General features: G+C 40.1%; 1 protein-coding gene across 1 annotated transcript in view; it reads left to right on the top strand.

Moving 5' to 3' along the window:
- LOC149175888 (poly [ADP-ribose] polymerase 2-like) overlaps nt 1-16,919 on the top strand; it is a 392,573-nt gene that overhangs the window by 212,639 nt on the left and 163,015 nt on the right. The window contains exons 13-14 of the mRNA XM_089419781.1: nt 588-650; nt 8,552-8,632. Coding sequence (XP_089275907.1) covers nt 588-650; nt 8,552-8,632 — 144 coding nt within the window. The remainder of the gene's footprint in view (nt 1-587; nt 651-8,551; nt 8,633-16,919) is intronic.

The raw sequence follows: 16,919 nt of genomic DNA, 5'->3' as shown, positions 1-16,919 counted from the left end.
TCATATGGTAATTTTTTCGATTGTACTATCAGCTAAGTCAGTGCAAACATAATTGTTAATATCATAACCTTTAATGGTATGATTTAGTTTTAATGAGATAAACAATTTCTTTTGTAGTGTTAAGAAGTCTTCTTCTTTCTCTTAACCACTCGGATCCATTTTTATCTATTTATATCATAAATTATAGCCTAGATCTTGACACTATTAGACACTTTAAGACCTGCTGGTTGTCATAAAATTCATGCTATAATCAAAATATACATTTATTGTTAACGATTAGAAAATAAGTTATTCTTTTACATCTACATTTCTTTCTCATAATGTTGTCACCCATAAGTACCTATCAAAAGTGTTTTATTTAAAAAATGAGGTTTTATTCGTTTACAACTTTAGATTGTTAAATTGTCTCATGAATTAACTATTGCTGTAGCTGTTCTTTTGTGTTGAAGTTTACTGCTTTTATAAAAATATATCTAGTGTGGATTGGTGCTCATGACTAATGCTTTTGAATTTGAACATTATATATTTTTTCTTTTGTGGATTGGTGCTCATGACTTGTGCTATTGAGGAATTGTGTTTTATTGAAGGTTGAGGCATTGGGTGAAATTGAACTTGCAGCAAAGTTATTGAAGGATGATACTGAAGAAGAGGTGAGGGCTTCCGCATAAATTTCTACCTTACTCTCTCTAAACTAAGTTTTAGGGTATTCTATTGTAAGATTGCTTTTCATTTAAATTTATATATATATTTTTATATCATTGTTTTGTTGTACACTATTTATTCTATTTTGTTTTCTTATGTTAGATATTTAGTTTACAATACTATCTGTATTTTGCCTCATCGCTTGTGCTTTGTATTATAACAATTATTTAATTAATGTTATAAAGTAAAAGGAACTGGAAACTGGCTTTGTAGGAAAGTGTTATTGAAAGGGAAAAAGATAGGCACAATGAGTGCAAGCTTGGATGACCGATAAAAATTGGTGACTTTAGTAACAATGGGAAGGAATACCATACATGCCACTAATGTATTTGAAACCACGTGAAGAAAAATATTTCCAAATGGACTAGAGGTATTAGATTCAAGCATTCATAGCTACCTTTTGAGATGTTACTGATAAGTTGTACAAGGGTTTCTTAGTGAATCCTTTTTCCAAAGGTTGAGATCTATTGGGAGGTTTAACTATAGATCAATGAGAGAAGGTGTGGCAAGATGATGGTAAAGTTGAGGACAAGGTCCATGAGTTGACACATGATTGAAAAAAAACTATTTGTTTTTACCATTAAGGATGGGAGCTTTAATGAAAATATTCACATATATGCAAATGGGTGAATTGAAGAAAGATGGTTCACTGAAGTGTTGTTACCTTGTTATAGGAGAAAAGTAAAAGTGGTCATGCTTGCATCACTTGAAGAACTCGTGCACAAAATTTGGAGATTAAGGATGATGTTGCAACAAATGCTAAATCCCGAACAATAATAAAGGTGGAAAATAGTTATCCTCTATTGTAAAGTTTTGTAGATGTTCTATGCTAAGAGCAATTTCACTTTTCTCACAGCAATCATACAAGTAGATAAGCAAAATGCAGATAGAACATATAAGCAGATCTTACAGAAGACAAATCAGAAACAAGAAAAATGTATGTGATTGTTTCGGCGGTCAACAGGATGCTTCAACCAGCAAAGTCTCCTTTGGTCAGCCAGCCCAGCATGTGTCACAACAACCCTCCAACCAGTAGATGAGTCAACCCAAGTCAGTTCTACAAAAGTCAACGCTGTCCTGAAAAGTCAACGCAGGGGCAGCAAGCTAAAAGTCAATGCAGCAGCAAAACGGTCAACCCTTTGACCTCGATTTTTGTGCCAGGTAGTATGGCCTTCAAAAATCGAACCTCCCACAAGTTTTCAGCTTGTTTGGACCAAGCGTTGACCAAAGTCAACGCTGGTCAAACTTCTGCGAAACCCTAGCAGCAGAAACCCTAGCAGCAGAAAAATCCTCTTCGTCCTTCCCACGTGTGGCTGAAATTCGTCCTCCAGGTAGCTCGTACTTTTTAGGATGAGAGAGGAAGATGTGAGTTGTGTTGTGTTCCAATTCTCTCCAACTTTTCCTGTATATATATATCCATCAATGAGGGTGTGTGACACATCTGTTGGGCATGTGAGCCTACATTACAAAACTGGCTGACCTTTGCACATATAATTTATTAAGAATAATAAATTCAAAATATAAGTTCTGCTCATCGGATTAAGACTATTTTTATATGGATTTTACACCTCTCAGAAAGAGGAATCCAACAAAAATATTAGCCTCTTAATCTGAGCATCAGAACATGGAGTTTGGACCTAGTTGTCCAAATTTAACACTCCCTCTCAACTAGGGAGAACTCCATCTATTAGTGCAATTAACATCGTGAGTCATCCCGCCGAAACTTGCTTTGCTGGCTTCTTTATTTCAGAACAGAAGTGGGTCAGTCACAAAGACATCATTCCCTGACTGACATAATCAGTCCAGAGGTCCCAGACCTCACAAATCTTGATCCCAGATCAAGTGGTTGGACCATGTCATCCTAGATAGAGAGTACGGCAATCTCTGATGCGTCCATCAGTCTTTGCTAATAGTCTCTAGCTTTTCCACACCTCATTGGCCAAATGAGAGGTACTTCCCATGAGCCCTGAACTCAATGGGTAGGATGCATACGGGGCACAGATTAAATGAGTGGCGAACCAGCTCAATAATCACAAGGGTGGGGCAGAAGCATTATGAGTGCTTATAGCTCCGAGAAGCTATCCCCAAAGCCCCCCAGAGCTCCCAGAGCTCATCGTCCAACAGGACCCACATCATAGGGTCTTTCCACGACACCAAGACTCTCACGGAAGGTTAGGAACTTGACCTTCCCCAGGGGCTTAGTGAGAATATCCGCGACCTGCTCATCAGTTCCTATATGATCGAGCCTTACGGCGCCTCGCTGTACCATATCCCGGATAAAGTGGTACCTGATATCAATATGCTTGGATCGGTCGTGGAACACAGGATTCTCAGTCATACGAATCCCACTCTGATTATCACAGAGTATTACAGTGGTATCTAGCACATGTTGGAACAGCTCACTAAAGAGCTTCCTCAACCAAACTGCTTCACAACAGGCCATACTAGCAGCAATGTATTCGGCCTCTGCGGTGCTCAAAGCCACCGACTTCTGCTTCCTGCTCATTCATGAGATCGAAGCAGAACTAAGATTGAAACAGCATCCAGATGTGCTCTTACGATCCACCACACTGCCAGCCCAATCGGCATCAGTATATCCCCGGAGTATCACACTCCCGACAGTGTATCTCAGCCCATGGTTTATCGTGCCCCGAAGATATCTCAAAAGATTCTTGGCACCAACCCAGTGAAAATGATGAGGCTCAACCATCTGTTGACTCAAAGTATTCACTGCAAAACATATGTCCGGACGGGTGTTCACTAAGAACATCAAAGCTCCTATGAGTTGACGATACTCAGTAGGATTGGCCAAGATAGGCCCTGCAGCGCTGCCACTCAACTTCTTAAAGTTGAGTTCCATTGGTGTCGACACGGACTTACAGTCCACCATCCCAAATCTTTCCAGAAGCTTCACAATATACTTTCCTTGAGAAAGGAAAATCTCTCCAGGTCTCTGCCAGACCTCCAGGCCTAGGAAATAGTGCATCAGTCCTAGGTCTTTCATCTCGAACTCAGCAGCAAGCTCCCTCTTACATTGATGAATGAGAGGGTCATCACCTGTCAGGAAGAGGTCGTCCACATACAGCACTAGAATGAGAGGCTTTCCTTCCTCAACCTTAAAGTAAAGGTTTGGATCAGCATTGCTTCGAGTGAAGCCCAGCTTCATCAAGTAACTATCCATCCTCTCATACCAAGCTCTGGGTGCTTGCTTTAACCCATAGAGGGCTTTCTTCAACCTGCAGACATAAGTGTCTCGATCTTGAACTTCAAATCCCAGAGGTTGTTCTACATACACCTCTTCCTTTATTGCACCATGCAGAAAAGCGGTCTTGACATCCATCTGATGAAGACTCCATCCTTGCGTAGCAGCAAGGGCTATGATGGATCGGATGGTGGTATATCGAGCCACAGGTGCAAATATATCGTCATAGTCAATTCCTTCCTTTTGAGAGAAGCCACGGGCAACAAATCTTGCCTTAAACTTTTCAGCACTCCCATCAGATCCATGTTTAATCTTGTAGAGCCATTTAGCGGTGACAACAGATTTGTCCTTCGGTCTCGGGACCACATCCCAGACATCATTCTTCATAATAGCCTCATATTCTTCATGCATAGCATCCTTCCAGACTTGATGCTTGATGGCTTCCTCAAAAGATCCAGGTTCAGATTGTATAATAGTACTCATGGCAGCTAGATACCCTTGGTATCTACACGGCTTCTTGCTTTCTCGGAATGTTCCCCTTGGGGTAGCATGACCCTCAGCATCTTCGAGGGTGTCCCTGAGCCATGATGGCCTCTTTCCTCGAGAAGGGGAAGGATCAATAGGGTCCATTGGCCCTTCAACATCAGGCATAGTCTCATCCTGGGGTTCTTCCAGATTTCCAGGTCTTTCTTCATGGTTTTCTTCAGATCTAGGAAGATCTACTACTTTCTTCAGGGAAGCATCTTCGTCAAAAGTGACATCATGGCTTATCTCTACTTCCCTTTGACCAGGTACATAGACTCTATATGCCTTAGAAGTCTCACTGTAGCCCACAAACATTCCTTTCTTCCCAGTAGCATCCAACTTACTTCTCTTTTCTTTCGGCACATGAAAATAGACAGGACATCCAAAAATTCTAAAATGTGAGACATCAGGTTTCTTACCAGAGAAAACCTCTTCGGGAGTTTTGGAGTCCAAAGCGGAATGAGGGCATCGGTTTTGAATGTACACAACAGTATTTGCAGCTTCTCCCCACAGAAACTTTGGAAGACCCTGGTCACATAGCATGGCACGGGCGGCTTCCACAATAGTCCTATTCTTGCGTTCAGCAACATCATTCTGCTCAGGAGTATATGCAGTGGTAGTCTCCCTCTTAATGCCAGCTTCTCTGCAAAAGTCTTTGAACTCATTTGACTCATATTCAGTGCCATTGTCAGTCCTCAAAATCTTGATCTTCTTTCCGGTCATATTTTCCACCAAGGCTTTGAAGGTACGGAAACACATGAAAGCCTCATCCTTCTTCTTCAAGAAGTATATCCAGGTTTTGCGAGAGAAGTCATCGGTAAATGTCATATAGTAAGAACATCCCCCCAGGGATGTTACAGGCAACATACCGGAAAGATCAGAATGGACCAGTTGCAATATCTCAGATGTCTAGGTCTCCCTCTAGCCCTTCTTTGATGTCTAGGTCTTCTGATTAAACAAACCGCATTAATCAACATACATTAAATCAACCGGCCACATTAACAGCAATAATGACGCTTGCACCAAAGTATATGGAAGGGCAACTCAAACCCGAGTTCGCCCAGCAATGTTTTATTAAACTCTTACAATTTGTTACAAACAGTGCGCCGGGCTCAACCACGGCCGCACCAAATACCAGAGTTTACAATAGACAACCAGAGTATGCTGCCGGTCAATTCCGCAGCCAACTTTAGTTCTTTTATTGGAACCAGACAGTCTGCTATACATACAAACTCCGCGTCCTGCACGCTTGTACGTTTCACTACTGTCCCAATTTGTTAACAGAAATCCAACACGTCTTCCACTTCCGCGTTATTGACTTAAGTGACCAGCACTTATACAATCTGCGCGTTCGTGTATGACTATGTCCACGTGTGGTCTCAGTAGACCTGCGCAATTCTCGTCACTGTTTTACTCCAAACGCACCGGCGTATATATATAAACCTGCATATATATATCACAGCCCACGCGTCGTCTCGACAGACCTGCGTACCACTTCGCTGTTTGCTCCAAACGCACCGGCGTATATATATAAATCTGTATATATATCACATTCCACGCGTCCATCCACCAGCGATCCTGCGGTTATTGTAGATCCTTATCCACGTGTCTACCCACCGGTAGACCTGCGTAACCTGACTACGGATCAATCTTCAGTTTAACCACTCGACCGAAGCATCAACCCGACAGCCCATAATATATGTAGATCTCTGCGCTGTAGATATCTGTCCACGTGACAGCCCAACGAATGACCTACGTTCTACCGCTGGTCTCTGTCCACGTGCCAAACCGTCAACAGACTTGCGCGATTTACATACTCAGAACCCGACAGCCTGTTCTCACATAAATCTCTGCGCGTTAGTCCAAGAGAGGACACCCAAACACCGCGCAGATATATGTTCGAACCACTGCTCCAGTCTTGTTATAATTCGCCGATGTAACCTCCAGTCCAAGCCTGAACTCGTTACCGAAACCAATTTCAAACCTGCGGCCTTCGCCCGGCCCGCGGGCTCATCTTCCAACCTCCCAATCGAGCTGCGTCTCCTTCTTATGCGAGAGACCGATAGAAGACCCGTTGAGTTGATTGACCTTCGATGATTATTGCTATAGATAGAGTTTGTCTTCACCTCAGCTTCGATACCATGTAAAGTTTTGTAGATGTTCTATGCTAAGAGCAATTTCACTTTTCTCACAACAATCATACAAGTAGATAAGCAAAATGCAGATAGAACATATAAGCAGATCTTACAGAAGACAAATCAGAAACAAGAAAAATGTATGTGATTGTTTCGGCGGTCAACAGGATGCTTCAACCAGCAAAGTCTCCTTTGGTCAGCCAGCCCAGCATGTGTCACAACAACCCTCCAACCAGTAGATGAGTCAACCCAAGTCAGTTCTACAAAATTCAACGCTGTCCTGAAAAGTCAACGCAGGGGCAGCAAGCTAAAAGTCAACGCAGCAGCAAAACGGTCAACCCTTTGACCTCGATTTTTGTGCCAGGTAGTATGGCCTTCAAAAATCGAACCTCCCACAAGTTTTCAGCTTGTTTGAACTTTGGACCAAGCGTTGACCAAAGTCAACGCTGGTCAAACTTCTGCGAAACCCTAGCAGCAGAAAAATCCTCTTCGTCCTTCCCACGTGTGGCTGAAATTCGTCCTCCAGGTAGCTCTTACTTTTTAGGATGAGAGAGGAAGATGTGAGTTGTGTTGTGTTCCAATTCTCTCCAACTTTTCCTGTATATATATATCCATCAATGAGGGTGTGTGACACATCTGTTGGGCATGTGAGCCTACATTACAAAACTGGCTGACCTTTGCACATATAATTTATTAAGAATAATAAATTCAAAATATAAGTTCTGCTCATCGGATTAAGACTATTTTTATATGGATTTTACACCTCTCAGAAAGAGGAATCCAACAAAAATATTAGCCTCTTAATCTGAGCATTAGAACATGGAGTTTGGACCTAGTTGTCCAAATTTAACATCTATCAATCTTGTTAGCACCCAGATTAGATTTCTTGAAAATACAACTTGAGTGCCATCTTATTTTCTTTGTAGGTACACTAGAAAATGGATTTGTTGGTCGATCCGTGAATGAGTGCCTTTTCAGATTTGGCACCTGGTTGTATTTTGTTGTTTTTCCAGTGTTTTCTGTAGAACTATTCTTGAGAAGATGAGAAGATCAGACATATATATTTGTACAATTGATGGACAAAGCTTCAGTGGAGCAGCTGCCCTATACTTGCAGGTTAACTGCAGCATTTAGAACATGTATGGGAGGTTTTTGTAGAGTTATATTTTCCGGTATCTGATCATAGATTTGGACACCCTTTTGGTATATGTGCATGAGTTCAAATTTTAGGCAAATTTGAGAAGTTGTTAATTTAGAAGTTTCTATTTTCAGCAGCTGCTTTTTTTAACAACTTTTGAGAGTGGTCAAATTGACAAACTTGATTACATTGTTGAGAATCTACTTGGGAAATTTGACATGGTTTGATTTCAGCTGAAATTTTAGGGTGTCATCCAACTATGATTGAAACTAGTTTCCTTGTCACTCATTTTTAAAATGCAATGCAACATACAAAGTAGCCCTGCCTACCAAACAATCGAAAAGGTAGAATTTATCTAAGGAGGACAAGGAAAAGTTTAACAAATTGTGCTGGTTTTTCAGGTGTCTATAGGAAAAAACATTGCAATTGTGAGGAAATTGCGATTGTAATGATATTGACGAGTACTATAAAAAATAATTTTATTTCAAAATTTAAGCTTTTCGTGACACATCCTAGATGTTTCATTTTCTAGAGTATATTCCTCTAAGTGTTCCTTCTAATGAATTCTTAAAGGTGCTTGAAAAAAAGTCCATATGATATTACTTTTATTCTTTGATATAATACATGATTTTTTCATTTGCCTTTGCAGGACTATGAATTTTTGTATTCATGAAGTAGTGCAAGTTTGATTTTCCACGTGCATTATGCGTTGATTGATGTTTCATGTCCTAACTTTCAAAGGATGACTTAATTTTGCAGCTCTTATTAGGTTGGATATGAATTGATTACTTCAAATATATGTTGAACGTGCATTTCTTTAATTTGACTCAATGCATTTTATATCTGCAGGAAGATCCTCTATATTCTCATTATAAACGACTTCGTTGCAATATTCTTCCGTTGGATGGAGATTCTGAAGATGTGGTGTTGGTACCAAATTCTATTTCAAACTTTATACATTTTTAAATATTGGTTCTCCTATTAAAGTTTGATTAACAATAAAAAGGCCACTATAGTTGTCTTTACATTATGTACAGCAAGTTAGAAACTGTCTATTTTGAAAAGGAGATTTTGGACAATATCTAGGCCATGGTTCCTTGAAAGTTTCTATTTATATTTTTTGTATGAGAAAATATTGTAATGATATTTGATTTTTGAGTTTCATTGGTTATCTCTCTCTCACTCTCTCTCTCACACACACACACGTGATAGCTAATGAAACTCAACATCAAAGACACACTATATCTAGGGTATGGATACTGAAAATTTTTGTTTTTATTTCTTGTATGAGTCTCACCATCAAATATCATCACACTATTTTCTCATATATATTATTGGTTAACATTTCTTAGTGAAATTGAGAACATGGGTCTTCCATTGGAATTGAAATGAGTATGGTCAAAGAAAGATAGGGTCAAATAAAGATGGGGTTGCTTGCATTTATCTCCTCCTAGCCATGCTACTTTGATATACCTGGCCAGTTACTCATAATGAAAGATCATGACTATATCAGATAATCATAACATAGCGTTAAGCATTAGGATTGAATGCTCAATTATTCCCACTAAATACACACGAATGTGCCCATAGGGAAAATTTCAAAAGCTCAAAACTTTCGTGTTGATATAATGCAAAGGATTGAAGACCATGTATATAGTGAAATATAGAGGGGGTCATGACCTTTCAGTCATACCTCCACATTATATTATTATATTATATTAATATAATAAGATATTTTGATTATTAGTATAAAATATTATACTAATATTAACATCTTTGATAAAAATTAATCCCAAGTCGAGACTATATACTAACATCTTCCCTTAAGCTTATGTTAATGACATTTTGGTAATCCCCCTTTAATAACAACTAACTTCATTACTGAGAAGGTGTGCAAGTTAACAAATTTGATCTTTAATAACAATTTAGGAAATACGCCTTCAATATGGAAGTACTACTAACAAACATACTTATCTCTAGACAAATCTTGACTATATGAAGTGCTCTCAAGTTCTCATCAAAGAGTACATGTTTAGAACTATAACCTGCCAAATACTTCCACATAAATCTCCACGGAATCGATAAAACAAACATAAGTTTAAATGACCATAAGCTACACAAATGGTCAATGAATAGTCTTCAATAAAGGACAATAGTCATGTAAAAGAGGCTTATGTCCATGTCCATGTGAGCGCCAATAAGCAAACAAAGAGCTTGACCATTCTCTCATGATAGTTAGTAGGCTTTGTTACAACATAATCTAGCATCACCAAATGATGTAGAGTTCCAAGCATAAAGCGGCTACTCTTGTGAAAATCAAGAAGGCTATGCATTGTCACCTCAATAGCTCTTCCTTTCTCTTTTGGTTGGCTCTTCTCCAACTCAAATGGGTTTTCCTTAAAAGGTAGGATTGCTAAGGTTATAGAGTGGAGGCACAAGGTGATTTAGTGAAGAGTTAGCCGAAGCAAAATGAGTGGTAGTAGTATAATGGATTAATGAGTGGTGTGAAAAGGGAAAGATGAAGGAAATCTCCAAGATCGAGTTCCTAATCACATCTTGGGAAAATGGAGTCATTGGAGTACAGTTCAAAGAGCGAAAGTGCATGAAATTGTAAGCTAATTGAGGGTGCTATGGATGCCACAAATCAGTCTTAGCTTGTTGATTTTTTGTCATAGAAAATTACCTTGGAAGGCTACAAGTTCCATATATAAGCATTTGCCATGAATGTGACGTTATGTTAATCTAGCAGAAAGTTGGGATTATTATATGAAGGTTAGCATAAGATCAATGGAAATAACAAGGCTAAATCCTCATTATGATATCCAAATGACATATGGTTTAGTACAAGGCATCCATGACATGCTACGAGGATTTCCCCATACAAAATTAAGCATGTGGAAAGTGTGAAAATTCGGAAACCCGAATTTTGTTGTAGCAACTGGAAATAATTGTCCTAATTGTTAAATTATTTTTTAACAATTTATTTACTGTTTGCTACAAAAAATACTGAATCAATCACACTGTAACCTTCACAAATAAGCTACGGAATAAGTAAACACTGGAAGAAATGCTAGCGCACACATAAATTTACACATTTATTTTTGGACCATTGTCCCTAGAAAAACCCAACTTGGGAAAACCGGTGAAACAACTGAGGGTTTTATTATTAAGCAGTAGTGAAATAATTTGAGTACCATTGGATGCCAAAACTAGCAATCTTATAGAGAAAAACTGGCAAGAAAAATCTAGTGAGGAAATCTCTTCACTCCACAAGCAAATCCGGGCTTTGACCTTAGCTCAAATTGAGCTATCCAAATTGGATCTGTGCAGCTACTGCGTCACCCTAGCGCAGTCCCTTCTGCACTCAGTTCGAACCAACTTCTCCTCAAGTCGTCTGGTCTGCTGCTGTCTGGGAAAATGTCTCTCCTAACCTCCGGAACCTGTTGCCAACTTCTGGCATTGAAACTTAGCTTTCCCCAACAGTTTTGAAATTGCCTCTAATGGCTATTGCGTTGCTCTGCGTCAGCCTCACTGTGGCTCACTTGCCTCTCTGCAAATGCACTTACTGGAATTGGAATCCTTCCTCTGACTTCACTATCTCTGCCCCTCTTTTACTGCTTCGATCTCACTGGTTCTCTCTCCGGCAAATGGCTGCAGCTACTTTGGAAATCGATTTGCTCATGAAATCGAACTTGTCTAGTGATTTCTCCAAGCCCCATCGACTTCTTCTTATAATCCTTTGTTGAGACTTCAACGACCAAGATTAGATCTTAATCGATGGTTAGGATTAACTTGAAGTCGATCTATGTGAGTTTCTAGATCATTCACACCATAACTTAATTAATTCTGATTAATTAGTCATATTCTCGAAGTTTAGACTTAGGAAATATTTAAAAACTGACTAATAATCTATAAACTTAAGAAATATTTAAAAACTGACTAATAATATATAAACTTAAGAAATATTTAAAAACTGACTAATAATATATAAACTTAAGAAATATTTAAACACTGACTAATAATCTAATTAAGTCATTTCTAGGTGGAATTTCTAGAAACGATTTCTAGGTTTTGGAGATCTCATATATTCTAACGTCTCCACAAAATTTCAAGGCTAGAACACATCTGATGCTACAAAAACTAACACTCGCTCTTAGCGAGGAATGTGTTTTAGTGTTGCTGCCCCCTATAGCAACACCCTGTGTCTGCATCATCTCCTGTCATGCTGCTGCTGCCCACCAACCACTGCGCAACTCTGATATTCGCTGCATCTGAGCTGATGCTCATCCTGCTGCCAACAATGCATCTGCATTGTAACTCCCTCTCCATTTGCTGCTGCTGCAATTGCAACATCTGCAACTGAAAAACATCCTAAATATTGAATCAACTGTGATCAGTATGATACATCTGCCACCCGAGTCTCTGACTGCTGCGAGTATCTGCGCTGTCACTAAGGCATTTGCATTGCTGCTGACTCTGCACTGCTGCCAACTCTGCACTTCAATCCCGAGCATATGACTACAACTAGACTCTGCATTTGCCACTCTAGCATCTGATTGCATCTACTGTCACTGATCCATCGTGCAACTGATTACTGTGGGCACCTGTAGCAAGGTATTGATTCAAGAGGTGGACCTCCTCAAGAATCCTGCCCATCTGTAGCACCCTGGGGCTACAAAACCAAGTCACCCCACTTCACTCCTGGGGGTATGTCAACAAACATGGAGAAGTCTTCCTCTAGCCTAGAGGACAACCTATCGATCTCTGCTGATGCTGCTTGATGGTCCTGCTTCTCCTCCTTGTCCTTCCTCCTGAGAGGAAACTGGGTGCTGTAGTGACCAAACTCACCACATATGACGCACTTGACCTTCGACAGGTCCTTTTTGTTACGCTGCTCCCCCTATCCCTGACTGGGACCCTTTGATGCGAGGGCCATATTCTCCTCCTACTTCACTTGCTTCGATCCATTGCTGCTGCCACTAATGGATTTCCTCACTAGGTCTCGTCTCAACTCCTCCTGTTGCAAATCGGCCCACATATTGTCCCACCTTGGCACAGTTTCTCTGCCCAAGATACTTTGGACAAATACTTGCCACTCCTCTGAGACACTATTTAGTGTCAATCGCACTAGTTCTGTGGGTTGAGGCGCTGCCCCAACAACGAACAACTGGTCCCAGATCTCCTGAATCCTGGTGAGGAAGGGGTCTATGCGTTCCCCTTTTTGCATCTTGGTGCATCTCAGCTTCTCCTCTACGCACATCTTCACTGCTCGGAAGTGCCCTGGTACATAGTGGAAGGTATATCCCACATCTCTTTGGTCGTCCCTTGGGCCACTATGTGTGATACAATGTGATCCCGAACACCATCAACGACCAACCTCTTTGCCTTTGCCTTCTCCTTTTTGTACTCCTTCAACTGATATGCATCCGTGGGGATAGCTACCACTGCATTTATGAATGGTTTTAGGCCATATTCATCCAAAAGGAAGGACATCCTTGCCTTCTAGATGACATAGTTGGAAGCACCATCCAACCTGTCCTGATCTCGAAGCCCAACGATGGCCATCTCAGATAATGTCGAAAATCTCCTCTTCCCTTCTGCTCAGCTGTTGTTAGGCTACTCGCACTCCCTTTTGGAGTGAGAAACTCTGCTCACAACGACTGCTGATCTGGAAGGGAAATTGAACTTCTTGAGGCTAGAAGTTCCTTGAGGAAAATTTTCACTTAGTGTGTGCTCTTCTTCCACCTAACGCTAGTTTTGCTCTAGCAAACTGTTGCAAAACTAGTGCATCCAACTAGAGAACTGCTCTGCGAAAAAAATATTCGCTACTCCCTCTGCCTCTGGAATCCCTCAATCTGGAGAGATCGAATTTTTCTATCCCTCTCTCAGGAAAATCAATTCTCCTCAAGAAATTCAACCTCTTGGCCAAGGTAACTACACTGCCTCTGGGGTTTCGATCTGCTACCCTTCAATGAACAACAAAACTCCCTCTTCCTTCGCTATTGAGCTCTTCGGCTGATCATTTATGATACCATGTGAAAATTCGGAAACCTGAATTCTGTTGCAGCGACTGGAAATAATTCTCCTAATTGTTAAATTATTTTTTAACAATTCATTTACTGTTTGCTACAAATACTGAATCAACCACATTGCAACCTACATAAATAAACTGCGGAAGAAATAGATGTTAGAAGAAATGCTAGCACACACACATAAATTTACGCAGTTATTTTTGGACCAATGTCCCTAGAAAAACCCAACTTGGGAAAACCAGTGCAGCAGCTGAGGGTTTTATTATTAAGCAGCAGTGAAATAATCTGAGTACCACTGGATGTCGAAATTGGCATCCTACAAAGAAAAGCTGACAAGAAAGATCTAGTGAGGAAATCTCCTCACTCCACAAGCAACTTCGGGCTTTGACCTCAGCTAAAATTGAGCCGTCCAAACTAGCTATGCGTAGCTACTGCGTCATCCTAGCGCAGTCCCTTTTGCACTCAGTTCGAACTAGCTTCTCCTCAAGCTGTCTGGTCTGCTGTTGTTTGGGAAAATGTCTCTGTTGGCCTCCAGAACCTCTGTCCAGCTTTTGGCACTGAAACTCAGCTTTCCCCAACAGTTTCAAAATTGCCTCTAGAGGCTACTGCGTTGCTCTGCGTCAGCGTCACCGCGGCTCACTTGCCTCTTTGCAAATGCACTCACCGGAACTAGAATCATTCCTTCGGCTCCACTGTCTCTGCCCCTCTCTTATTGCTTTGATCTCATTGGCTCTCTCTCTAGCAATTGACTGTCGCTATTCTGGAAATCGACCTGCTCATGAAATCGAACTTCTCTAGTGATTTCTCTAAGCCCCATTGACTTCTTCTTATAATCCTTTGTTGCGAATTCAACGACCAAGATTAGATCTTAATCAATGGTTAGGATTAAGCTGAAGTCGATCCGTGTGAGTTTCTAGAATATTCACACCATAACTTAATTAATTATGATTAATTAGTCATATTCTCAAAGTTTAGACTTAGGAAATATTTAAAAACTAACTAATAATCTAATTAAGTCATATCTAGGTGGAATTTCGAGAAATGATTTATGGGTTTTGGAGATCTCATGTATTCTAGCCTCTCCACAAAATTTCAAGGCTAGAACACATTCGTTGCTACAAAAACTAACAGAAAGTAAGTGGGGGAAAGGAAACCACACAGAGATTTGATACTACACATCTGATTTTTCCTCCATCCATTCACACTTATTTGTTTCATCCATTGGTATTGTTGACCCTGCTGCCTACACCTACTTACAAGTCAGTGAGAAAAGCCTTCAACCCCACAAGGTGTGGTTGGTGGCAGGGAACTCAGAGAAGGGGCTGTCACACTAATCCCGACTCTCTCCGTTTGAGCTATCTCCTAGGTTAGCTAAGGGGGGTGGTCCCTAATGAAAATTTAAGTTAAAAAAGATGTGAGTTTCTAGGAGAATTGTTAGAGTTAAATAGATTATTTCTTTAAGATTTATAAGCAAAACTGATATGAGCAATAACCATAAACACATAAGATAAGCATGAAATACATAAACAACCAGTGCCTTCAAAGTATTGCTCTTTAAGAAATGATTTTTTTTTTTTTTTGCTTAGAATGAAATGAAATGCTTTCAAATGGAAAGCCCAAATAGCCTTAGATTTGAGTTTCCAAATGGAAAATGGTTACTTAGCTTATGCTTCAGCTCCCTTTCTTCAAACTTGAATTGCCTCCAAGAACACTCTTAAATAAATCTCTTGATGTCTTATGAGATTGTTGGCTTGAACAACTTGTAGGATCTTTGATATCCTTGGAGGTGACTATTCCAACCGAAGAAATCCTCACACTCCAATAAAGTTGGCAACCTATCTTTTGAACACAAGAATGCCTGCAAACCAATTGTTAGTGCAAAAGGGACTTGGCATATAGAGGCCAAGTTGAGCTTGTCATTCAATTGAAAATAACAAGCTACAACAAGAGCACAAAATATACCAAGCCCAAAGGAGATTTGAGATAGTTGCAAATCTCTCCTCCCTAGACAATAATGCCCTCAGGCAAATGCACAAAAAAAACTAGATAGCAATGTAAAATCAAATGAATAATAACATCAAATGAAACAGGTATACCTCATCAACCAAATAATGCACCACAAGAGAAGCTAGTAACCCCAAATAATTTTTTTATTTATATGAAAGATGAATACAAAATCCAGCAGAGTCTCCGCAAGCCCAACAACTCGTTCTATATATAAAGATGAGAGCCAAAGCTCATTTAAATAAGAAAATGGGAGATGATCCCAAGGAAAATTCCAATGACAAGTGTAGCAATGGTGAAGATCTCAATGCTCCAACGAATTTCCAAGTGGCTGCTTGACTGTTGTAGGTGGCAGCCTTGACTGCTTGACTGTCCATCGAATATCTTCAAATCTGCTGTGTGTATTCCTTGTGAGGATCAGCATATCCTCTTGCTGGCCATGTGTAGAAATTTGTGTGTTATCATCAACATATAACTGCCTGTAGAGTGTTGTAATGAACTGCGTGTGGCTGCCCGCGTGTAACCTTAATTGTTGTGCGTATATCCTCATGTGGGCTGGCAGCGTTGACTGCTGTGTTAACTCCCAAACAGATCTGCATATCTAGCTTTTTTATTGGCTGTTAGTGGGAGTAAGTGGGGGACAAGAACTGTCCCATGTGGCAGTTCTGTCCCCACTTAAACTTTTCCAAATCCGTTACATTTAAAAACTTATTTTTTGAACCCATTTTGCTAATTCGTGGATTTCCAATAGTAATTGATAACTTGGCTGATTTGTCCCCCACTACTTGTGGGCCTCATGTGGCTGCCATGTCATATATTTTGTCCCCCTTTAAACTTTTAATGTGCACCGTATATTTTCAACATGTTAAAAAAACTTTTCGTTGTGCCTTATGAACTCATGGTTGGACCATTTGACTTGGAACTTTGACTATGACTTATGCTTTTGACTTGAGTTGTGGCTTCATGTGGTGGGCCCCACATAATTACCACATCATCTTTGACCGCCATGTCATTTGGTTGACTTTCTTTGACTTTGGAAAAATTTAGAAATTTTTCTAATTATTGATTTTTTATTTTTTTATTTTGCCACTGTCATTAGGAAAATCAGCCTTTGAGGGACTATAAGTCGTTTTTTGACCCCGAAAGTGGGTCCTAGGATAAAGATGGGTCTCTGAGGGTGA

This window comes from Pinus tabuliformis, chromosome 4_1, assembly GCF_031772625.1.
Source record: "Pinus tabuliformis cultivar Carrire ecotype Pingquan chromosome 4_1, CPIR1, whole genome shotgun sequence".
Classification (NCBI taxonomy): domain Eukaryota; kingdom Viridiplantae; phylum Streptophyta; class Pinopsida; order Pinales; family Pinaceae; genus Pinus; species Pinus tabuliformis.
This window is presented reverse-complemented; position numbering and strand designations above follow the sequence as displayed.